Consider the following 25,121-nt stretch of genomic DNA (forward strand, 5'->3'; position numbering starts at 1 on the left):
CATCACGAAGGGAACAGGAGGGAACATGTGTGTGATGCCCTTCAGGAATCTACTCACAATAGGGGACTTGAATAAAGAAGGCTGATCTGGTAGCCTCAAGAAGGCGGATAGAGCAGAAAGGTACCCTTTAAGAGTGCCCAGAGCAGAGCCCTGCTGGGCAAGGGAAAGAAGAAAGAGCAGCACTTCCGAAAGGGGTGCAGAGAGAGGATCCACAGCCTTTGCTGTGCACCATGCCACAAATCTGTTCCACCGGCAGGCGTATACCGACTTTGTGGAGGGACGCCTGGCTGCCAGAATGATATCACAGACTTCAGGAGGCAAGTCAAATGGCCTCAACTGCCGCCGCTCAATCTCCAAGCTTGTAAGTGGAGACTGGACAGGTTCGGGTGCAGGACCGTCCCCTGCTGCTGCGACAGAAGGTCCTCCCGAAGAGGCAGACGAATCGGGGGATCGACTGACATGCTGAGTAGCTCGGGATACCAGTATCTTCGTGTCCTGTCCGGAGCCACAAGGATAACCTGGGCCCGGTCGCGCCTGATCTTCAGCACTCTGGGCAGAAGGGGTATAGGCGGAAAGGCGTACAACAGACCGCAGCTCCACTCGCGACGAAAAGCGTCTCCGAGCGAGTGCAGCCTTGGAAATTCCAACGCGCAGAACTGATGACATTGCGCGTTCTCTTCTGTGGCGAATAGATCTAACCAAGGCTCTCCCCACTGCTGAAAGAGACCTTGTGCCACGTCCGAGATCAGACGCCATTCGTGATCCATCATGCACCGACGGCTTAGTTCGTCCGCCCTGGCATTCAGAGAGCCTGCCAGGTGTTGAACCACCAGGGTCACGCCCTGATGTTCCAGCCATTGCCATAGGCGCAAAGGGTCCACGACCCCACCCCGCCCTGTTTGTTGCAGTACCACATGGCGGTGGTGTTGTCGGTGAACACTTGCACTACTCGTCCCCGGACAGAGGGGAGGAATGCCTTCAGTGCTAGACGAATCGCCCGAAGCTCCAGCAAGTTGATATGGAGCCGGGACTCCGCCGGAGACCAGAGGCCTCTGATCTCCGCCTCTCCCATGTGGCCCCCCCAGCCCTGGAGGGACGCGTCCGTCACAACTACGTGCTCCGGGTGGGGTAGGGAGAGGGATCTGCCACTGACCCAGTCGCGGTCCGTGAGCCACCACTGCAGTTGTCTCGCAGTGCCCTCCGAGATCAGGACATGATCGGACAGGTTGCCCTCAACGTCAACCTGACCGAGACTCGGGAGAACGGCTGGAAGATGGGAACCAGAGCCTGAATATCCCGAACCCGCTGCTCGGGTGGATAAACCCGAAATTGCGCCGAGTCGAGAACCGCTCCGATGAAGAGGAGCTTTTGAGAGGGACACAGGTGTGACTTCGGCACATTGATGGAGAACCCCAGCAGGTGCAGGAGGTCGCCGTAGTCTGGAGGTGGCTGACGACTGTCTGGGGCGAGCCTGCCTTCAACAGCCAGTCGTCGAGGTAGGGGAAGAATGATACCCCCTGCCTGCGCAGATGAGCTGCGACCACCGCCATCACCTTCGTGAACACCAGTGGGGCGCTGGTAAGGCCGAAGGGGAGCACGGTAAACTGAAAGTGCTCGTGGCCTACCATGAACCGCAGGTAACGCCGGTGGGCCGGCAGGACGGGGATGTGGAAATAGGCGTCCTGCAGGTCCAACGCTACCATCCAGTCTCCTGGGTCCAGGGCAGCCAGGACCTGAGCCAAAGTGAGCATCTTGAACTTCTCCGTCCAGAGGAAGCCGTTGACGTTCCGCAAGTCCAAGATAGGGCGTAGGCCCCCTTTGCCCTTCTTGGGCACCAGAAAGTAGTGGGAGTAACAACCACACCCTACTTCTGGCCCAGGAACGCGCTCGACGGCCCTCTTGGCCAAGAGGGCCGAGACCTCCTCTTGCAGAAGTTGCAAGTGATCCCCCGACACACGGTGGTATTGTGGTGGCATGGATGGAGGGGATGCCTCGAAGGGGAGGGAGTAGCCCCTTCGGACAATCTGCAGCACCCACCTGTCCGAAGTGACTGTATGCCAGTGGGAGAGGTGATGGCGAACCCTGCCTCCCACAGGCGTCACATGGGCCTGAAAACTCGAACTAGGAAGGTTTTGAGGCAGGTGCTGTTGAGGGAGGTGTGGACTGGCCTCGCCGCTGGCCCCGACCGCCGCCACGACGGTTTCCACGTCCGCCACCGCGCTGGACATTTTGCGGAGTGTGGCTGACGGTACGTGGTGGGGCGCCCCTTCCGTGGCCACGAAAGGAGCGAAAGGCACCCGTTTGCTGGCGTGGGGCCGTAAGGCCCAAGGACTTGGCCGTAGCCCTGGAGTCCTTGAAACGTTCCAGCGCATGGTCTGCCTTGTCGCCGAAGAGGCGACGGCCATCAAGCGGCATGTCCAGGAGTGTAGCCTGGACATCGGCCGAGAAGTTGGCGGACCTCAACCAGGCATGGCGTCGAACCGCCACTGTCGTTGCCATCGCCCTGCCCAGTGAGTCCGTTGTATCCAGCCCACACCGGATAGAAAAGCATGCTGCATCTCGGCCGTCCGCAAGGGCTTGGCTGAGTTTAGCCTGGACCTCCTCCGGGCATCTAGGCAGCACCTCCGCAACCGTGTCCCACAGAGTGTGGGTGTAGCGGCCCAAGAGACAAGCGGTGTTCACAGACCGCAGCCCTAAGCTTACAGACGAGAAAACCTTCTTCCCGAACTGTTCATATCTCTTGGATTCCCTGTCGGGCGGGGCCGACGGGAATGCGGTCTGGGAGTTTGAGGCCTGGATGACCAGACTCTCGGGGGTGGGATGGGTGGACAAAAAGCATGGGTCGCCCGGTGCCGGGCGGTAGCGTCTGGCCACGTTCCTATCCACAGGGGGGCCTGTGGCGGGCTTGGACCAAGTGCCCAGAAGAACGTCACATAAGGCCTCATTGAACGGCAGGAGGGGCTCCGCGGAGCCTGACTGCGGTTTGAGGACCTCAGTGAGGAGATTAGTCCTCACGGCCGCGACGGGGAGCTGAAGGTTTAAGGCCTTAGCTGCCTTCGTCAACACTACGTTGTAAGCAGAACCCGCCTCCGAAGCCACAGTCGGGGGCGATGTAAATCCAGTGTCTGGCGAAGTGTCAATACCACTGGCCTCCCCAAGCTTATATGTCCAGTCCTGCTGCGACTGGCAATCACGTGCCAGAGGGTCCTCGGACCCCTCCCAATGCTCCTCGTCACCTATGTCCTGGAGACCAGGATTAGCAGCCAGGGCCTCCTCGTGGAGATAAAAATCTCCAAAGGCCGACGGAATCGGCGCCCAGCGGCGCCCTTCCGACGCCTGAGTAGGACCGTAGGAGACATTGGGGGCGGCAACCACATCGGCTGCCGGGGACGGCGCCGGCGAGGTCGTAAGGTCGACCGACGAGGTCCTGGATCCGGAGCCGGATCCAGCGAGGTCTGGCGGAGCCGAGACCGAAGTCGCCAGCGGCGTCGGGGCCGAAGCACCCGACGGCGTCGGGGCCGAAGCGCCCGACCCGGAAGGACCTCCAGACGGAACCGATCGGCCCGAAGGCGCCACGGGAACCGACTGAGGAGGGAGGGCCCTCATGGCCATAAGGTACCTCTCGACCTCCTCCGGCGTCGCGCCGTGCCCAGGGACCCGAAGGTGTGGGGCAGGCGGCGACGCTTGCGACTCCCGCGGAGCCGCGTGGGCGGTGTCGCCCGAGTCCCCGGCCGCATCGTGCGAGCGTCGGGGCGGAGGATCGATGACGTCGCTCCGACCTCTCATGCCTCTTACCTGAGGACTTGGAACCAGACGATCGGTGTCCACTTCCGGAGCGTCGATGACTCCGACCTCTCGACCTGTCCCTCGACCTCCCGTGGGACCGGGACCGGGACCTGGAGCGGCGCGGGGCCGACTGCCTCAGCTCGAGACGCTTGCGGGACCGCTCCCGCCTAGCCTTCGACGTCGGGGCCCGGCAGTCGGAGCAGGATCGATCGTCGTGGTCGAGGCCTAAGCACTTCAGGCACCGGCGATGGGGGTCCGTGACCGACATGAGTCGACCGCACTTCGAACAAGGCTTGAACCCGGGCATCCCTGGCACCGATAGTCGAGTAATCGACAAAAAGAGAGATCAAAAGGATCAAACATTTTCAGTCAAAAATTGACTGGGGGTAGAGCTTCTTCCGGATCTGCGCTAGCTGGCGCGGAAAAAAGAAGAACTGACGTCAGCGCGCATGGGCGCCGTCTAAGTACTCCGACGACGTCATCCCGGCGCTCACGACGCCGACGACTGACGCGGAGCCGCAGACGACGCCTACTGGCGCGCAGGGTTATTGCTACGCAAAAGTTTCCGGATCCAGTCTGACGCCTGGGGATATTCTAAGGTAAGGAATCTATCACTAACGTGTCTCTTTCAGATGCTTCTGATACCAAACACCAGTCACCCACAAACGTTTGGTTTGCTAAACACTGTTTAATATTTTTTCCATGCCATGAAAATGGTTTGCTGAGGGAATTGGGGACGTTTATGGTTGCTGAGGATAAGGAGTACACGGTTCTAGAAATTGTTGTTAGGAGGGGCTCCTTACACCTAAAAATGTTTGACAGGGGGGTCTCGGCATCAAACGGTTTGAAGACCTTTGGGTTAGATGAACATGACAACTGGGAAAAACAGTTTCTGGTAGGCACACGAGGAAATATCTTTAGCAGAACCTTTAAGGTCCGCACGAGGGTCCCTCCATATATAAAACATGTGGCGGAATTTTGGGAGACCACAAGGCAGTGCGGTGTGCACCTTACACCCTGTAAACAAAGCTATGGGCTGTACAGCCTTTTTGTAAAATCGCTGAGTCTATGATCGGTACAAAGATGGAGGGCACGTGGCTGCCTAACAATGGGGGACCTATATGTCAATGGTCAATTTAGAACCCAGAAAACAGCAGAAGCCACCTTCGAACTGGGTAGAGGGCAATTCTTGCAATATGAAAAGATCACCTGGTTGACACAGGAGGTATGGCCATCCTTTCTAGAGGAACCCCCTACAACTAAAGTAGTGTTAGACATAGCCCAGGAAAGGTAATTTATTTATCAGTTATACCGGGCAATCCGAGACGACTGCCCTCATGAGGCCCTTCATGTACAGGCAAGGTGGGAGGACATGTTGGGAGAGCGCCTGACGGAGTGGGAAAGTATAAGATATCCAACATGGTAAACCTTCCAAATTAAGAAGCTATATAAAAGCCTGTAAACGGTCTTGGGATCAGAATGAATTAACACCTCACAGCCTACTCAAGGTGCTATTTCAACTTCAACTAAGATCCTGTTGATAATCACTTTCGAATGGCAGCAGCACTGCATTCAGCTTATGGCAACTATATTTCGAATTTTAACTTCATGAAGCATACATTTTCCTTTTTTTAAATTTTTTTCTTCTTCTAGTCAATAGGAGTCAGGCCCATTACCCTTCTTTAGTGAAATCACTACTGCATCCACCTGAACAGGTACATCGCCCACCATGAAAATTGATTATTCTTTGGGGGTTTTACAGCTCAATTCTTGACACATGAACATTTCATAATTGAGAGGTGGTCTTTGTAAATTCTCTAGAAATTGAGATACATTACAAAGATCTGCAAACAGTCACCTTTGTTTGCTTGTTTTGTAGGGCTTCCATCCTTGATATAAGGTCTGATTTATAGAGGCTGAGGGAGACCAACAAAAATAAATTCAACTTTAAAGGCCATAGACGCATGTAAATAGCTAGGACTTTCACAAATTTAATGACTAGGTTTGCTGGTGAAATGTCATTTCTTTTTCTTTTCAGTGTATTGGGAAATGTGTATAATAAGGATTCATTGAGGGAGCTACAGCAGAAAATATGTGATTCTAAATATTTTTAGGTACGCAATTTCTGTATTCATAGTAACACAATGAGATGCAACTTATGTCCATCTTAAATATCCATATTATGGTTGCAAAAATAGTTCTTAATGAATAAGTTTTGCAGATCAACTGCACCTATAAACGGTGACAAAACTGTCCAAATATGAGGTTTTTCTGGTTGGCAGCATATAGGTTTTTTCACATAGGGACACAAATGTCTACCAAAGATGATAAAGGCATTTTCCTGTTTTCAACTTCAATGAATTATTGCATGCTTTTAGGTGTGAAAGGGGAAGAAAAAAAACACAGGAGATGAAAGGAAGTGCTTTTTCTCTAGGTGATAACACAAGTACCTGTCCCCAAAACTGCGGCACACAACATTTTCTTATTCACCTTTGACCTCAACTGCCCATGTACTGCCTCTTTGGGTTCCTTTCAGGTGAGACACTCGCAGAACGAGAGCCTAAGTCAGGTTTTAGTAATAGGCATCATGGCATTCCTCCAATATGTGGCATATTCTCTCTCATTCATTGGTACCTGTTCCACTTCTTTTAGGGGTTATTTTTCATGAATATACCAGTCAATCATGGCTTTGTAAACAAGTATTGAAAAGCCTTATAAGTCTTTTAAGCTTAGTGTATCATTGTACACATATGAATTCCATCTTAGGAACTCCTTTAAATTATTTTAGATCTTTTTGGGTAAAGCTTCTTGAACAAGTTACCGACCTTCAGTAATGCCTTATCTGGTAGAGTCTAACTAACCACATGTTCCTTACCATAGAATTATCCCTAGGCAACAGCCTGGATCCAGAAACCTTTTGAACAGTACCTCTGTGTCCTGGTATGTGGCCTCAATCACCTCCATGTCCCTGTTGCCGCACAGGAAGTGACATGCGCAGTGACTATATAAGCACCACTCATCGCATTGACATCAGTTACTTTTCGCGACATGCCCAAGCCAGAAGCGCGGAACGACAAAGGTTGCTGATGTACTTGTGTGCAGCATTAAGGACCTCAGAAGAGTGGCTCCATGCAGACAATCCATTTGCATGGCCGGGTAAGAATATGCGGCTAGACAGAGAGTCTACCGGATAAAGTGTTACTAAAGGTAAGTAACTTGTTAATTTGATAGAGACTTCTAGCTGCAGATTCCTTACCTAGGAATAGATATCCAAGCAATACCTCCCGCAGGTGGGCCTGAGAATAGATTACCCCCAAAGTGACCATCATAATAGATCTGACTGTTTAGGCAGCAGTGCTTGGTGAACGTGTGCAGAAACACGCTTGTTGCTACGTGACAGATATCCAGGATAGGGACTCTGCGAGCTGACACAGTGGGTGCAGCCTGGACTCTGGTGGAATGAGAAAGCAAGACCTCAGTGGTTTCATTGCTTGGGCTGATGCATACAGATGTTTTTGCAGAGCACTATCCATTGTGAGATGGTCCTTCTCTGCATGGCCTTTCCCTTCTTCACCCAGACGTACCCGTCAGAGTTGATCCTCCACCAGGAACTATTTTCATTGGAGGACAACACTCTTTTTGGGACCAGTCAGTGGAGCTCCTCCTCTTCCTTGGAAGAGTGAGGTAAAGCTAAAGAAGTTAGGCAAGGTGATATTTTGGCCCACGTGAAAAGGTGTCACCACTTTCGGATGAAAGTAACCTCAAGAACAGTTTGCCTAGGTAGATTGTTAGGTAGGGAGATTTCAGAAAAGGTGCCTGCTTTTCACTGACCCTCCTGGATGATGTTATAGCCACCAGAAAAGCAATTTGATTGGGAGTAAACTCGGCAGACAGTTGTAGGAAAGTGGGCTTCTGTAGAAGTTCCCCCTCCCCCCATTTTCTGCCTGACACCTAATGTAGTTTGACTTGATGTGCCCTGGGTCCCTGCCAATCAGGTTTCCAGGGCTGGTGTTCTTTCCCAAAACTATACCTTTGTACCCACAATTTGCACATCTCTGGGCACAGGTAAGCCCCTTGTTAAAGGTACCATGGGTACCAAGGGCACTGTGACCAGGGAAGACCTCTGAGGGCTGCAGCACCTATTGTGACACATTTTGGGACTCTGCACCCTAACACCTCACACTGCATTTTTTGTGCTGAGAAAAGTGAAGAGTCGACATGGCACACACCCCGGGTGCCATGCCCGCCACCCACTGCCTAGGTAAGTCACCCCTCTAGCAAAGGACACTAGCCGCAAGGTGAGGGTACAGTTGCATGAGCACTGCACCCCTACAGCGTCTAAGTCAATTCTTAGAAATTTTAAGTGCAGTAAAGCCATAAAGAGTTTATGGTCTGGGAGTTGTCATTAGGAACTCCACAGCTCCATAATGGCTTTACCGAAAACTGGGAAGTTTGGTAGCAAACGTGTCAGCACATAAAACCAACACTGATGCCAGTGTGGGATTTAATGGAAAATGCACTCAGAGCTTAGAGATGCCCCTTGAAAAATGACCAGCCCTGGCGTGGCTCTTGAATGGCTGCCCGCCATTTGCCATCACCAGACAGGCTTTGGAGCCCCTTGGTTGACTGCCTTCGCTCCGGACCCCTTGGTAGAGGGCCTCCGCTCTGTGAATCCAGGAACAAAACCCATCCTGGGCAGAGGTGTCATGCCGCCTCCTCCATGATGGGCTGGGTCCACAAACTGGGAATCTTCAAAAGACTGCCGTCTTTGGACCAATGCCTCAGTCTTTTGCTGTCCCCAGCAACTGGTTCCCACTCGTACTGGTTCCCACTCGTTCTGCCTCCCACTTTGGGTGGGAGAATCAGTGGGAAAACCAAGCTAGGAAAAGAGGTGTGCCCACCTTTGCCAATCCCATCACTCAGGTGGGGGAGGCGAGGTGAAGCATACTTCTCATTCCCCCTACATCTGGAAGATGAGGGGACTCAGTCAAATAGGGAGAGGCTCATGCCCCCCTCCCACTAGAGGGTGGCATAATAGAGGGTGTACCCACAGCATGAAAGGGACCCATTGGTCCCAACCTACACAGCCCTTGTATCACTTCTAAATCTTGTATTTAGGGGGAACCTTGCCTCCCTAGATTTCTGCAACCTACGAAGAAGGACAGAAGAAGTCACACAGCAGAGGCAACTGTAGAGAAGAACTGTCTTGGCCTTGGCCCGAGTGGCCCATCTGCAGTTTAAAAAAAATCAGGACCATAAGTCAACTTGTCCTGTAGCCAACAAGCTCCAGAACCCCAGGGAAGACTGACATCCTTCAACAAAGACCGGATCTCCTGCGAACTGTGCAAGAAAGTGGCTATATATACTGGACCACAAGTCAGGTACAGTGTGTATAGAGTCCCCAATCCCCAGAGGTATAAAAGTGATTAAAGTCAGATCTGACCTTACTCTCTAAAGTGGTAGCTTGGTCGAGCAGTAAGGCAGTACCAGAGGACGGCGTGAAGCATTTGTTGTACACCACTCAGTCAGCAAAAGTTTTCACACACTCAAGTACTGAACTCTGGGCCAATTGTTTTCATATCCAAAGATATAGTTGTTTTATTTTAGAACAAACAAGTATCAAAATATACTTTTCTCAATAGGAGTGATGATGATAAAAACGATGTTTATTTAGACCATAGTCTATAAACCATGCATAAAACTTTGGATCCACATAGTGATAACATAATTAGACCACAACTCATTTTAACACAATTTGCAAAAATGGAAAACCATAAAATCACAATATTGGGATGGCTCTAAACATTTTAAAATCTACAACCCTCCTTTGTTGCCTCCATTACAGATTCTCTTGTTGCTTTCAAAAACTTTCCCAGAGCAATTGTAATATCTAAAAATGACATTTCTGTAAGAAGAGAAACAGCGTCAGCACGTGAATTCACCTTATATTTTAAAAATATTGGGCTAAAAACGCTTTTCGTACTGCTAAAATCAATGTACAGTCAAGCAATATATGTAAGATAACATTTCTTGCTCCTAAGCCAAATTTACAAATACCATCTGGTTGTATCAAGGCTGCTTTTATTTTTCCTTCAGTCTTCCATGGATTTATGCCCACACAAACCTTTAAGATTTCGTGTCTTAGCCATTTGTTGGGCAGAAAATCCAAATATGGGAACCGGACCTCCTTTTCCCATTCGCTCCTTACCCTGTGGACCGATTTTTTTACCCTCAGATAATCATGGTCTTGTGATCTAGAGTATTGGAGCCCTTGGTCCCTAAGCATTTTCTTAGAAAAGACTACATCCAGGGGTAGCGGTAAAAGACTCAAATTTAGGTGCGCAGCTACGGTCTGTAGGGTTTTCCTTACATCCTTACATCCCAAGCATAAGCTGCTTGTTTGGATTTCCTCTCTGCACCATATTGAGACCTTCTGTTCGGCACCAGGCTCCTGGCGTTTCCAGAATCTGAATAAAGACATTTGAGTCTTTACTTTCCATGCTATTAGCCCTACCTCCATTCTAATTATTGAACCATGGTACAGTTTGGTAGAGAGAGCAGCATTTTAAGAATCTTTCCTTCTTCGCAATCCCACCCCGTTTTGCCGCCCAGATAGAGCACTTCTGCACCGTAAAGGACTTGCGGGGGGATCACATCTTTAAATGCCTTTAAGAATGGTCTGTGTGATATATCGCCATAATCTTGATTACATTTTTCAATCCACAGACTGATGAAAAAGCCTTTGCAGTTTGTGCCTCCAAATGAGTACTCCACTTTAATGCGCTATCAAACCAAAGGCCTAACTAAGTATTTATATTTACTTACTATATCTAATTTTTCCTGCCCTAAAAACCAATACTTTTTTTACTCTCTTCCCAAAACATAGGACCATTGTTTTTTCCATATTCACAGTTAAAAGCTTTTTGTCACAGTAATTTTTAAACACATTTAATTCCTTTGTAGACCCATTGCAGTTTGGTCAAGGATCACAAGATCGTCAGCATATAGAAGGCATGGCACTTTATTTCTATTCATGCTCGTGCTTCTTTCAATTTCCAGTACTGCAGGAAGATCTGCTAAAAAAATTGAAAAAAGCAAGGGTGCCAGAACGCACCCCTGTCTAAGGCCATTCTTTACTAATATTTTATGGGTTAGTGATCCCTTTGTATCTCTAATGACCTGGGCCCAGTTGCCGCTATGTAACTTTTAAAATATTAAGAATGCCGTCCGGCATTCCATAATTTTCCAGCACTTCCCAAAGGCTATTACGGTCCACTGAATCAAAAGCCGCCCGGAAATCGACAAAGCAAGAGAATAGTTTACCATTTTGACCTATCGATTTCCTGGCCGGTGCCCACAGGGCAAAGCAATGATCTATTGTGGAATGGCCTTCTTTAAACCCACCCTGTTCCACTGGCACAATAGATCGATGTTCTACCCAGTCTTTTAGCTTGCTTAGTATTATTTTCGCAAATATCTTTTCTCCTATATCGAATAGGTTAATTAGCCTGTAGTTCTTAGGGGCATGAACATCCCCTTTCTTGTGTATCGGCCTTATTATTGAATCCCTTCCAGTTCGTGGGGATGTTCCCTTGTTCTAAAATTATTGCAAACATTTTAGAGAAGAATTCCGCCCACCAGGTCTAGTTTGAGTTTAATATCAGGGCCGGTAAATTATCTGCGCCTGCAGCTTTTGTTAAGTTCAAAGTCCTTATTGTCCTAAGGACATTAACTGCTGAGCAATCTTGTTTAAAATCCTCTACTAGGCCTCTCCAGTCCCTTGATACCTCATTTCCAGTTCCACTCCCTGGGGCGTATAATTTCTGTAGATAATCTGCCCAAGCCCCCTCTTCCACTACGCAAATCATTGGGGCAACCGAAGGTTCTGTAGCTGACTGAATTCGCTTCCAGAACTGACGTATATTCTTAGATTCGATTGCTACCAATAATTTTCCCCAACAAGTTTCTTTGTGGGTCCTTTTGGCATTGAGGATTAGTGTGGTGTATTCTCTCTTTATTTTTACAAGATTTTTAGCCCTAGCTTGAACAAACTTTTTGCGTAGGCTACGCTCTCCTTACTTCTCTTTTCTTGATTAAGCAATCGTGGTTAAACCAATTTCCTTGCTTAGCCTGTAACCTACCTTTGTTCTTAGGGGAGCTTACATCAGTCCTTAGTTCTAAACTTATGGTTTTCACCACTTGGTTTATTTTCTCAACAAACCATGATAGGTTTTGGCCACTCAGGCAACCTAACAACCTTTTGTTGCAGTCTAGTTAACCTTTCGATAAATGCGTCGGATAGCAGAGTGGTTATCCGCTTTGGATAATCCATCTCTTGAAAAATAACTTTATCGCAAGCAGACTGTGGGGATATTACCAACTCAAATTGTATTAATTTATGGTCGCTACATTCCATGGGACTAATCCTAAAATCTTTTACTAGCTCAAAATTCCATGCCAACATAAACACATAATCTATAGGACAGTTTTGGGTCCCATATTTAAAAGTTTTCTTTGCAGGACAGTCTGGAGCTACCCTACCATTTAGGCAAAAGACACTTTTTGTAGCCAAGTAATTACCCAACTTAGCAGCATCAGTCGGTATTTTACTTTCAGAAAACTCAGCTTTGTATACAACAGATCTGACAATTTTGGGTTTAATTTATGGTTAAAATCTCCCAACAACAAAATTAAATCATTCCCATACTTATCACAGAGTGAATCCATATCATTCAATAGGAGTGACTTTAGGTAATTACTTTGCAGAATGGCAATAGACTTGGTAAATACAATAGTTACTGGGGTTGCAATAGGCAACACAATTCTAAACACAATTTAACATTGAGCTCAATGGGTTTTTCTACATAAATGCAGTTGATTACTTTCAGGATTGCTTTTCTAACCAAAGGACAGGATCCTAGATTCAGTCCCGGGACCTAAGCTGTAAACAGTTAATTAAAAGCAAAGTATTCAAATGTATTTTCGAAGTTGACACTTAGAATCTTTTCAGAGAAAAACTAGCAATGTTATCCTATGGAAGGAAATTCAAGTCACAGGTAAAGTAGGTTCTCGTTACTTTTGCAATCCAGTACTGGACTCCTAGGTTCAGCACTGGGACCTCTGCCTGGGTCAGGTAAGTACTTGTGTTTCAGTAGTTGGTATGATTTTGAAAGAATATTTGTAGTTTGCAAAAATCGACACTTAGAAGAAATTTCAGAGAAAAACAGTCAATGGTTTCCTATGGAAGAAAATAAAGGTAACTCGTAAGTACAAATAAGATTACTTTCGAGGTTCATTACTGAACTAGAAAGTACAGCACTGCCTTCTCTCCTGATCCCAGGTGAGTATTTCGGAAATCATTATTCAACTGATTTTCGAGGAATATTTTAAAGTTTCAAAACTCCACACTTGGAAGAAATTTCAGAGAAAACCAGTCAACGTTAGCCTATGGAAGGAAAGTGAGTTATCGGCTTTCAGGTGAGTACTCGACTGGTGAGGTTAAGGTTCTGGGCATAGACTCAGGGGTCTCCCAGGGTTGGAAAGGTACAGTTGTTACACCCTCAGTGGCACTGGGGCAGCCGGATGCAGAGAGAGTAGGCCCAATGCAATCGAATGGAGGGTAGGGGGCCTTTGGTTGGTGGCTGCAAGCAGGCAGGCCAAGCGGCTGTGGGAGCGGTGCTCCTGGTCACTTACTAAGGGCAAGTGGGGAAGTAGAGTAGGGTAGTAGTTGCACTTCCAGCGGCACTCGGGCAGCTGGGTGCAGGGTGCTTTTGAGCCGTCATGCGCTCAATGTTATCCAAAGGGAAAGTTACAAAATGAAAAAAAAGGCTGCAGGCTCAGAGACGGAGATTCTTCAGGTGTGACCACCACTTCGAGAGGTATGTTGGGTTCTTGGAGAAGAGGTGAGTACCCCCAAAGAGGGCACAGGGGGCCGTGGGGCGCCGGGTGCAAGGGTGTCTTTGGGTGTCGGGGAATCTTACCCTCGGCTGGCCGCGGTTGGGGGTGGGGGGGGGGGTCCCTGGTTCTGAGGCTGCAGGCGTTGTCTGGGTCGTCGAGGGGGGTCTTTGGGCACTGGATTTCGGGTCCCAGTCGCCGGGGGGATTGTCCTCGTGGTCTTGGATCACTGGGGCACGGGCTGGACTCGGCGGGTGCAGAGTGGGCTGGATTCGCTGTTCCTGGCTGGCACCAGGGGTATAGCTGTTGGAGCAGAGGGTCTGCACAGGGGAGTCCCAGTCTTTGGGAGGGTCAAGGCAGGCAGGTCCTCCGAGTTTTCCAAGGTTGCTGTCCGCAAGTGTCGCGGGGAGTTTGGCAGGGGCAGTTTTCAGGGTCGACATGCCAGTAGGGCTGGGGCCAGGTCAGTTGGTGTCGTCCTGCTGTTAGCAGCTGCACGGCGGATCTTCTTCTTCTTGATCTTCTTTCTTGTTTTCTTATCGGGATCTGAGGAAGAAAGGTTCAGGGTGCCCCTAAATACTGAATTTAGGGGCGTTACAGGTAGGACAAGGGCAGGGACCAATAGGTTCCTGTCCTGGAGTGGGTACACCCCCTAGTCTGCTCTTCTCCTGTTGGAGGGTGTAGGGACGTAGCTGTGATTGGGCAGGGCTCCCCATCTTCAAGATGGCCGGGGCCCGGGGTCGTGCTTCACCTCGCCTCTCCCACCTGAGGGGTGGGGTTGGCACAGGCTGGCACACCCTTCTGACGTAGGGTTTCCCGCCAGTCTTCCGGCCAGAGAGGGGGTCAGAACTGGTGGGGGCCAGTTGCTGAGTACAGCAAGTGGTCTGGAGAAGCTCACAAAGGCGGCGGCAGGCCTTTGCAGCTTCCCCCGCCCCATCCTGGGGGAGGAGATCTAGCACTTCGACCAGGGAGTGCATTATTGCAGGCCCAGGAGAGCAGGGGGCTCTCCACCCAGGGGTCCAGCAACATGTCTGCTGTGGGGCAGCCTCTCAGACCAGACGTGGATTGTAAGTTAGGTTTTCAGGGGGCATCTCTAATATGCCCTCTGGTGCATTTTACATTAAATCCCACACTGGCATCAGTGCAGGTTTAATGTGCTAAGAAGTTTGATATCAAACTTGTCAGTCTTCAGTGTAGCCATTATGGTGCTGTGGAGTTCGTAATGACGACCTCCCAGCATCATATACTCATAATGGCATCACCACACTTACAGAGCCCAGGAATGGCCCTGGGTACTGTAGGGGCACAGGGCTTGTGCACCTGTGCCCACACCACTGGCAAAGGGCACCCAGCTAGAAGGGTGACTGAGGTATGCCAGGGCAGTGGGTCGTGTGGGCATGGCACACAGGGATGTGTGCCATGTCAACGTTGGTTTAGTACTATACTTAAGACACTCAGCCTGCAAAGGCAGTGTGTGGGTGTCAGGGTACAGGGCCCCTAAGGGCGGCACAATAAGTGCTGCAGCCCTTAGGGGTCTTCTCTTGTCACCATGTCCTGGGTACCTAGGGTACCATCTACTAGGGGCTGACAGGTGGCCAGAAATGCCAATTGGGTTTTAGTTTCAACACAGTTTTAGGGAAGGAACACAGGCCCTGGGCACCTGGTTGGCAGGGGTTCAGAGCACACTCAGTCAAAGCACATCAGCAGTTCAGCAACAAGTGGGAGCATACCAATGCAAGAAAGATGGCACTTTCTCACAAACAGCCACACTGTTCAAAAGAAAATCCCAAGGTCCGACTCAGCCTGCTACGGACGAAGAAACTAGACGCATGAAACCACCCCTGGACCAGTCGCCTACGGCCCAAATCCAAGTGGCCCACTGGTCTCAGCGAGGTCCCCCAGCGCTCCAGGACTCCCAGACATCGCCTGCAGCCTCTACACTGTGACCCCCCAACCGCGAGTGGCCTCGGTAAGGTAAAATCTATCCTGAAAAAGGTACCCCTGCATCCGGCCACCCTAGAGAAGAGGACCTTTGGTGCACCTATGTCCCCAAGCCCTCCAACTTACCTGCCCAGGAGTTTGTTCTCCAGGAAGACATCCTAGGCCGAACCAGCAGCCAAAATCCAAAACCGTCAACCTCCATAAGATTCCACTGAGTTCCCGACCCCTCCTCAGCACCCTGCACCCCGGCAGCCCCTATGCCGCTAGTGGTGTGGACTTGGTGCCAACCTGTGACCCCCTTTGTCATTACCTTAACCATAGGAACTTGGCTCCTAAGACCGAGCGGCCTGCCCGGGAGCAGCCCCAACCACAGTGCCCCCTACCCGCATTGGTTCCCCACCCTCTGCACCCAGCCACCGCAGTGCCACTGGTGGAGCAATCTGAGTGCCTAACTGGACCTTGGTCCTAATCCCCAATAGCCATACTTGTAAGTTGTCTACATACCCGTAAACCGTTAACACTCTTTTCTTGTTACAAGTTTTCTGTTCCTAAAAATGTCCGTGTTGACCTGTGTTTTGTATGAGAGAAAAGTAACTATTGTAAACCTGAAAAAGTCTTACTTACCTGTGCATGCATTGTAGGATCCACAGTATGATATCTAGGCATATCACCCAGAGTAGTCGATGTAATCTAAAAGTAACACAAAAGTAATCAAAAGTAATTTCTATGTAATTTAAACTGTTTTCAAAGCATAACAAACCTGTAACGACTGCAAATCCATTCATAATTGCATTTCTGTGTAAAGTTTTACAACTGAAAGTACATTTTACCTACCTGTACCAAGTCCTGCTTGGTTCTAGAAGTAAAACATAAGTATTCCTTTTTTATGCCTAAACAATTGGTCAGGATTCTGTCTCGGAGTGTGTGTCCTTGATTGAGTGAATACAGTAAATTATTAACACACCCTCCTGATCAGCCTAACTGCTCGACCACACTACCTCAAGAGAGCTGTTAGTGATTATCTAAGTTAGCCTCTGCTACGCCTATGGGGATCCCCTGGGCTCTGAGCACACAGTACCTTACTTTGGTATAGTATATTCAGAGGCAGCTTCCTACAACAGTCGTGTAGGGGCTCGAAGGAAGCATCCTTTAGTTACCGCAAGACCAGATTGAAGTTTCATTGGGGCCTGATAAATGGCCATGGAGAGAACAGATGTTGGAGTACGTTGAGAAAACAAGTCATAACAGGCGACTTGAACAAAGAAGGCTGGTCTGGCAACCTCAAGAAAGCCAATATGTCTGAGAGATAACCTCTAGCAGTGCCCAAAGCAGAGCTTCTCTTGTACAGTAAAAGAATAAAAAGTAAAACTTGGGTTAAGGGTGCAGAAAGGGGGTCAACACTCTTGGAGGCACACAATGTCACAAAGCTGTCCCAATAGCAGGCGTATAGCACCTTGGTTGAGGGTCTCCTGGCTGCCAGAATAACAATGCAGACTTTGGCGAGAAGGTCAAAAGCCATCAACTGTGCCCACTCAATCTCCAAGCATGAAGGCAGATCGTTAGCAGTTTTGGGTGCAGTACAAAACCATGCTGTTCGACAGAAGATCCTCCTTAAGGGGCAGCCTGCTCAGCGGACTGATGCTCAGGTGTTCTGGATACCAAACTCTCCATGCCCAATATGGAGCCACAAGACTTAAGCCTGGTCGTTGCTGATGTTCTTATGAACTCTGGGTAGGAGTGGTATCGGTGGAAAGTCATTCAGGAGGCCTGAGCTCCACTCAAGATGTAAACTACTCAGAGCAAGTTGCCTTTGAAACTTCAAAGTGCAGAACTGCTGACATTGCGTGTTCTTGGGAGTGGCGAACACATCTAACCAAGCTCTTCCCATTATTGGAAGAGACTTTGCACCACCTCCGGATGGAGACACCATTCGTGATCTGCTAGACATCAATCGCCGAGTTTGTTGGCTCTGGCTTTCAGAGAGCCCAGCCAATGTTTAACCACCAAAGAAAATGTCCTGACGTGCTAGCCATGTCCAGAAACGCAGGGTGTCTTGACACAGGGTCCACTATTCCACCCTGCCCTGTTTGTTGCAGACCCACACAGCAGTTGTGTTTCTAGTAAACACCTGCACCAGCCATCCCTTGATTGAAGGAATAAAGGCTTTCAATGCCATTGGGATTGCCCGCAATATCAACAAGTTGCTATAAAGCTGGGACTCCACCAGAGATCAGAGTCCTATGGTCTTTACCTCTCCCAAGTGGCTGCCCCAACCAATAAGTGATGCATCTGTCACTACAGTTAGCTCCAAGTGGGCAAGGGAGAACAAACTGCTGTTTGTCAGCCGCCACTGCAGATCTTTTGCAGTTCCCTCAGAGATCTTGATGAAGCCGGAGACATTCCCTTGATTTTGCATCTACCGGGACTTCAGGCCCTAATGCAAAGCTCGCATATGCCAATGGATGTGTGTCATTAGCAGGATGCAAAAGGCAATGAGGCTCAAAAGTCTCAGGGTAAGTCTCACCGAAATCCAGGAATGCGGCTGAAACATCGGAATCATTGCATGAATATCCAGGACTCGCATTTCGGGATGATAGAACCGAAACTGAACTGCCTCCAGAACAGCTCAGATGAAAAGGAGCATCTGAGAGGGAGTCAAGTTTGACTTCGGCATGTTGATAGTGAACTCCAGCGAGTGCAGGAGGTTCACATTGTCTGGAGGCGGGAGAAGAATACCTCGAGGGAACCCCCCTTCTACGGCCAGTCTTCAGGAGAACTGAAACCCCTGACCTCCGCAGAGGACTTCTGATGCCAACACAGTTTAGATGGCTCTATTGGCCAAAAGATTTGATTTGATTTTATAATGTATACAGCGCACGAATGCCCGGAGGTGTCTTGGCGCTAGGGACGATAGGACCAGATCTTTAAAACGCCCATTACGCATCAGGTCTGTTTGTGAAGAGCCAGGTCTTCAGAGCTTTCCTGAATGACATGAGCGATGTGCTGCTCTTGATAGAACTTGGGAGGAGGTTCCAGATTTTGATTGTACCCACTAGGAAACTTCTTCCTCCCCTGCGAACCTGCTTGAACTTAGGTATTTGCAGCAGCTTGGAATGAGAAGATCTTAGGCTCCTACCTGGTATATACCACTTCAGATTTGTCTTCAAAAACTGCGGGCCAGTGCCTTTTAATGCTTTAAAGGCCAGGCATTGCGATTTAAAAATGACCCTTTTGGCCACTGGAAGCCAATGTAACCCTTCCAGTCTATGGGCAAGCGGCTCATGTCTGGGAATATCAAGCAACAGTCTTGCCGCTGCATTCTGAAGTCTCTGTAGTTTCAGCAGCAGTTGTGCTTGCAACCCAACATAAAGAGCATTGCCATAGTCCAATCTGGACAGAGCAAGCACTGTGACTAAAGTCTTCAGTGCCTTATGAGGGATGAAAGGACGGATTTTCCTAATCATTCTTAAAATAAGCCAAAAGGTAGAAGTTAGCTTATTATTCTGAGCACTGAATGTAAGCTTGTCATCAAAGACAAACCCCAAGTTCTTAACCTTAGATACTGGGATGGGACAGTTGCCCATACTATCAGGCCACCATCTTAGCGACCAGAAGGAAGGATTGGAGCCTAACAGCATAATTTCTGTCTTTTCCCCGTTTACTTTAAGACAGTTGGCCTGCATCCACTCATTTACCTGCCTCATGCAATGATTGAAACAGTTAGCTGTCGCCTCCAGGTCATTTGAGACCGACACCACCACCTGTGTGTCGTCAGCGTAAGAGATAGCGGAGAACCCACATTGTCTAATAATGGAAGCCAACGGCGCCACATACAAGTTAAAAAGGGTGGGGCTAAGAGAAGACCCCTGAGGTACCCCACATGGGAGATTGAATAGTTTGGAGGCAGCCTCTAACAGTTCTACCGAAAAGGTTCTGTCGGCTAGATATGAAGACAGAAGCTTCAGAGAGGGCTCATTAAGCCCCATCTCTCCTAGTCTACTAGCCAAAATCTCATGATTAACGGTGTTGAAGGCCGCCGAGAGATCTAATAAGATCAAGGCGGCCTTCCCCCATGCATCGAGAATTATCCGAAGTTCCTCCGCTGCCATGACTAAAGCGTCTCTGTCCCATGGCCCTTCCTGAAGCTATATTCGGTGTGGTCCAGCAGATTTTCTGAACTGATAAATTCTGTAAGCTGGGTATTTAGCAGCTTCTCTAACACCTTAGATGGAAAGGGAATCCTTGAAATTGGACGATAGCTGCTAGGCTCCTTTGGGTCTAAAAAAGGCTTCTTCAACAGAGGCAGTACAGAGGCTGTTTTCCAGGTCTCCGGGAAAAGCCCGATTGAATTATCTTAGTGAATAACACGTTAAATTGTTCACTAACAAGATCTTGACACATATGATAAACTTTAGGGGGACAAGGATCTGAGGGAGCTCCTGACTTTGTGTTTCCCACCACCTGGATGATCTGATCTAGCGTGTGTCTGAGGGGTGTTATATGTCGTGGACTTTGGTCAGCGGACTCGATAATTCTCGCTTCGGTGCCTACTCTAATCAGGGGTCCCACTCGGCAACTCTGGGCATCAGCTTGCCTAATCTCCACAACGGCCCCTCCAACGCCGGGGATGCTTGGCTTCACCTTGGGGACTCCCAGCAGGGACCATCCCACAGGGAAAGCCAGGACGGGTTCCCCAGCGTTACACAGCGCCAGGAAACCTCCGGGTAACAGTGCGCTTTACAAGCTCAAACATAATAATAATAATAATAATAATAATAATAATAATAATAATAAGTGTCTTTAAAGGTTTTATAGACTGAGGCAACTTTATCAGTGAGGAAATTACCCAGAGTATCGCATGATTCGGGGCTGCTCATCGCAATGCTTTTTTCTGAAATGTTGGCTAGTTCTTTCACTGTGGCGAAGAGTGCCTTTGTGGAGTTTTTTAGCATCTCGAATTTTTGTCATGAAATAGGTACTTTTCTCCTCCATGATCATCATCTTATATACTGATAATGACTGAGCATACTCAGAGATTGAACTTCCTGATGAAGCAAAGACATGTGGTCTTCCGTTAGCCAGTCATAAAAGGGTGGGGTGAGTTTAAAAAAAAAAAAAAAAGGGTGGGGTGAGTTTACAAAAATTGAATGGAGTAATCCTGTTGAATAATCTGGAGTACCCTTGTGTCCAATGTTATGGACTGCCAGTGGAGCAGGTGAGATTGGATCCTGCCTCCTACTGAGTGCCTGCTATGGTACAATGGCAAACAAAAGGCGCTTGGAGACTGTGGCTGCCGGGGGGTTGCAGACCGGGTCAACATCTGGCTGGTAACCCCACGTTGCCTGTGGGAACCGCATCTATGGCCACAAAACAGCTTGGAAGCCTGCTATCCTTGATGGTTATTCTACCATAGCCACGGAAGGAGCAGAAGGCTGACTGAGGGTGGTGGGGGGCCATGGAGAGGCAGAAGGACCTGTCAGCCGTCCTTAAAGCACTCAAGCGCTGAGTCTGTCTTTTCGCAAAAGAGGCAGGAACCATCAAAGGGCTTGTCCATGAGGGAAGCTTGGAGATCCCCAGAGTAGCTAGTGTTTCTCAGCCAGGAATGGCGTTTTGGTGCCACCAACGATGCAATCGCCATGCCCAACAAGTAAACTGCTGCAATGCTAGGATGGAAGAAAACATCCTTTTGCCAAAGGTATCCAGCCTTTTGGATTTCCTAACCGGTGGATTGGTGGGATACACTCAAGGACAGTTGAATGTCCTTAACCTCAGCCAGCCTTCGCACCACCACTGCAAAAGAGGCCCCTTCCTCCATAGCCAAGGTGGGAGAAGAAATCAAGACAGTTTTTGTTTAAGTGTCCAAACCACTGGCTTTCCCCATTTCTTCGTACCAGTTGTCTTCTGGTTCGTCAAGGAGGCTGTGGCATTAAGAAGGGTCCCGAGACCCACCCCAGTCATTCCCCTCTCCATTCCTACCAAAAGAAATAAACATTGTCTTGGTCTTAGCAGGCATGGTTCGGATCGGCCCTAGAATCTCCCTATCGGAGTCGGGAAGGACGATGGAGTTGGCAGCACCCGGAACAATGGCACTGAAGCAGGCTCCGCTGAAGGTAGTGGCCTTGCACTGGATCCTGACTGGTGTAGAAGTGGAACCCGCAATCGGGAATCGAGTGGGGCCACCTTCTGAAACCATGGTGCCCAAAGCACTCCAGTGGGGTCGGGTCGCCCATAATGAGGTGCATGGCTAATAAAACTCTGAGTTGGGTGAAGGTCTCTGTCAAAACTTGGGAGTTGGGCTTCTGTGTCGTCGTTCCCACACTTCGTCCGAAGAGTTGAACTGGCGCAATGAAGTCGAAAAGCGCTTGGATTTCTTATAATTCTTTTTTTATTGGACCTACCCAATGACTTGGATTGTGGCAACCACAGTCAAGAGTGGCTCTGCGAGCAGTCCTTGGGCCTTCTGCACAACCGTAATCCTTGCAGGGTCATCAGGCGCTGAGGAGTTTCAAGTAGCGTTCCCTGCAGTGCTTGGGAATTATGGTGTGATAGTCCTCAAATGTTGGAGTCCTGGTGCCACTCCAAGTCCAATAGGCAAGCCAAGTACAACTCTGTCACAAACATCTGCGTGTGACAGGCACCACAGGATTTGAAACCTGCTGGCTTTTAAGGGGCTTCCTTTGCACACCAGAAGACAAAAGGTCTTAAAAAAGTGTTCAACAAAATGTTGAGAAGAAGTCAGTCAAAAAGTGACTGGAGGTAGTCCCCTCAGAAAGGCACTGACTGGAGCATTAACAAAAAACCGATGTCAGCATGCTGGGGAGGCACCTATATAGGCACTACACATGTCACTTCTGACACTGGTGAGCCAATCATATGTAGTTTTAAACAAAAATTCTAAGCAGGAAACCTTTCCATGATAAAACTAGCAGCCATATATTTTGCGTTTGTTAAGTAACTCATTTGGCATAATGAAGTAGGATGAATTGGGGGAGAAACAAGAGTTGCTAATACTCAGAACAAAATATTCACTGTGACCTACACTGAGCTCACAAAAGATTATGCATATTTAATGGACGGATGGGTTTTTAGCTTTTTATTCTATGTATCATTCAACGTATATTACGGTCTATACATAGGTTTTCAAACTTATTTTCCTTACCCCATTTCCTTTTGGTGAAATAGGCGTCTGCGCCAGGATCGTTAAAATGTCTGCTCATCATTGTCTCTGCTCCAGCATGAAAATCATAAGCAAACACCAGCGCTGAAAAACAGATAGCAAATAGTTATTTGATATCCAGATTACGTAGAAATTAAAAGAAAAAGTTCTGAATGTGAATTCTTCAACTTACAATGTTCTCCGAATGCTTTAGTGGTAAATACTTCCCTCAAGGTTACGATATTGGAGTGCTGAATTTTTTTCCACATATCCACCAACATCATGCACTTCGTGTTTACAAGTCTGAATCCTGCCAATAAAACGAGCTGTAAGTAGTATGTAGTAACTTTTAATATTTTAGTTAACTACGATAATTATCTATTTTTTAAATACATCTCTCAGCAAACAAAAAGTCCTACTTCCTGCATTGCTCTAACTAGGACTGAAAAATAATCTAAACTCACAATACAACTAAAAGAACAAGTTACTTACCCTTAGTAACACCCTTTATGTTGAACACTCTAATTGCAGGTTCCTCACCTTCAGTTTATCTCCAGGCACCAAACTGGATACTTTGTTCAGCCCCAGAAGGGACAATAGAGCCACACACAAATGTCAACCTTACGCAATGACGTCAGTTTCTTTCTTGACTCTGTCCACACCCTTGGAAGCAGAGCCCAACAATAATCAGAGGCACTAGTGTCCATATCTCTACATTGGAACCTTTTTAGAGCGAAAAAAAGAACATTGCACAGAAATGTGAGGCAAAGGGCAGTGAGGACTCTGCAATTAGATAAAGTATCGAATAGAAGAACAAGTTACTTACCTTCAGTAACTATCTTTCTGGTGGAAACTATTACAGATTCCTCCCCTTGTGAATATTTTCCAAGCATCAGACTGTATCCGGAAGCTTCAAAGCAGTACTCCTGGGCCAGTAAGTGGTGTTGCATGCTCATATCATTCCACTCTCTAAGTGACAAGTGAAGACACATATAAGCGCCACCTATGCATGATAATGTCAGTTGCATTCTTAGGATCATTAAGAGCTCAGACGCAGAACCCATTGGATTGATTAGTGTGCAAAACTCTAGGGTGGAACCTTTTTCAATGGCAAAGAGTCCAGTTCACAAAATGGGGAAGTGGGAGGTTCGTGAGGAATTTACAGTTCGAGTATCCAGCAGAAGGAATATATCACTTACCCTGTAAGCATATATTTGTAGCTTGTAGTGCCATCGATGAATAAGTTACTTACCTTCTGTAACGATACATCTGTAAGAAACATTAGTTAGTGATAGATTTCTTACCTTAGAATTACCACAGGTGTCAGACTGGATCCAGAAGGTTTTTGTCAGCAGTACCGGAAGGTGGGGTTGTGCGGCTCCGCTTCCGTCATTGGCATCGTGGTTGCCGAGATGATGTTGCAGCAGCTACATAGGCGTCGCCTTCGCGCGCTGATATCAGTTCTGTACACAACTTTCCACGCCAGGAATGCAGAGCCATCCAAGATACTGACCACTCGTGCATTTAAACTAGGGCCCTGAAAGGGGCGACCGTAACCCTAGAAATCAGTTTGCAGAACGGGCAGAATAGGAGGAGAAGTAAGGAATCTATCACTAACTAATCTTTCTTACAAATATATCGTTACCGAAGGTAAGTAACTTGTTCATCTGAAAGAAACACGTTAGTGATGGATCCTTACCTTAGAATAGATACCACAGCAATACCAACCCCGGTGGTGGGTCTGCAAACCAACATCACACCAGGAAGTTCCGGAGAACAGAACAGCCAAAGAAGCCGTCTCTCCGGACATGGCTGTCCAGGCAATAGTGCTTAGTAAAAGTGTGCAATGAGGCCCACGTAGCTGCCTGACAAATGTCTTGTAAGGGGACACCAGGTCCCAATGCCGTAGTGGGAGCCGTCACACTATTGGAATGGACGCGCAACCCCATCGGAGGCTCCTTTTTTGCCAGAGGATAACCGGCTTTAATACACAAGACGACCCATCGGGAGATAGTCTGCTTGTGTATGGCCCGACCTTTCTCGGCGCCTACGTAGCCAACAAAGAGCTGGTCATCCACTCAGAACTGTTGTGGGCGATTGAGGTCAAATGAGAGCGCACTTTTTAGGTCCAGGCGGTGGAGGCTCTCTTCCTCTCTGGAAGGATGTGGAGGCAGAAAGAAGGTGGGGAAAGTGATGGTCTGCCCGATGTGAAAGGCAGGGACAACCTTTGGCAGAAAGGATTGAAATGTTCTGAGCACAACCTTGTCAGGATGGACAGATAGAAAAGGAGGTTTGCAATTAAGATCCTTGAGCTCACTCACTCTCCTAGCAGAGGTGATGGCAACCA

The 25,121-nt window shown here is 48.4% G+C and overlaps 1 protein-coding gene across 2 annotated transcripts in view; it reads right to left on the minus strand.

The window, feature by feature from the left end:
- The window catches only part of PAN3 (poly(A) specific ribonuclease subunit PAN3), a 1,023,990-nt gene that overhangs the window by 418,155 nt on the left and 580,714 nt on the right, over positions 1 to 25,121 (minus strand). For both annotated transcript variants that reach the window (XM_086935164.1, XM_086935165.1), the window contains exons 12-13: positions 22,968 to 23,084; positions 22,778 to 22,879 (exon numbers count right to left, since the gene is read on the minus strand). In XM_086935164.1, the coding sequence (XP_086791290.1) occupies positions 22,778 to 22,879; positions 22,968 to 23,084 (219 nt within the window). The remainder of the gene's footprint in view (positions 1 to 22,777; positions 22,880 to 22,967; positions 23,085 to 25,121) is intronic.

This window comes from Lissotriton vulgaris, chromosome 8, assembly GCF_964263255.1.
Source record: "Lissotriton vulgaris chromosome 8, aLisVul1.2, whole genome shotgun sequence".
NCBI lineage: Eukaryota > Metazoa > Chordata > Amphibia > Caudata > Salamandridae > Lissotriton > Lissotriton vulgaris.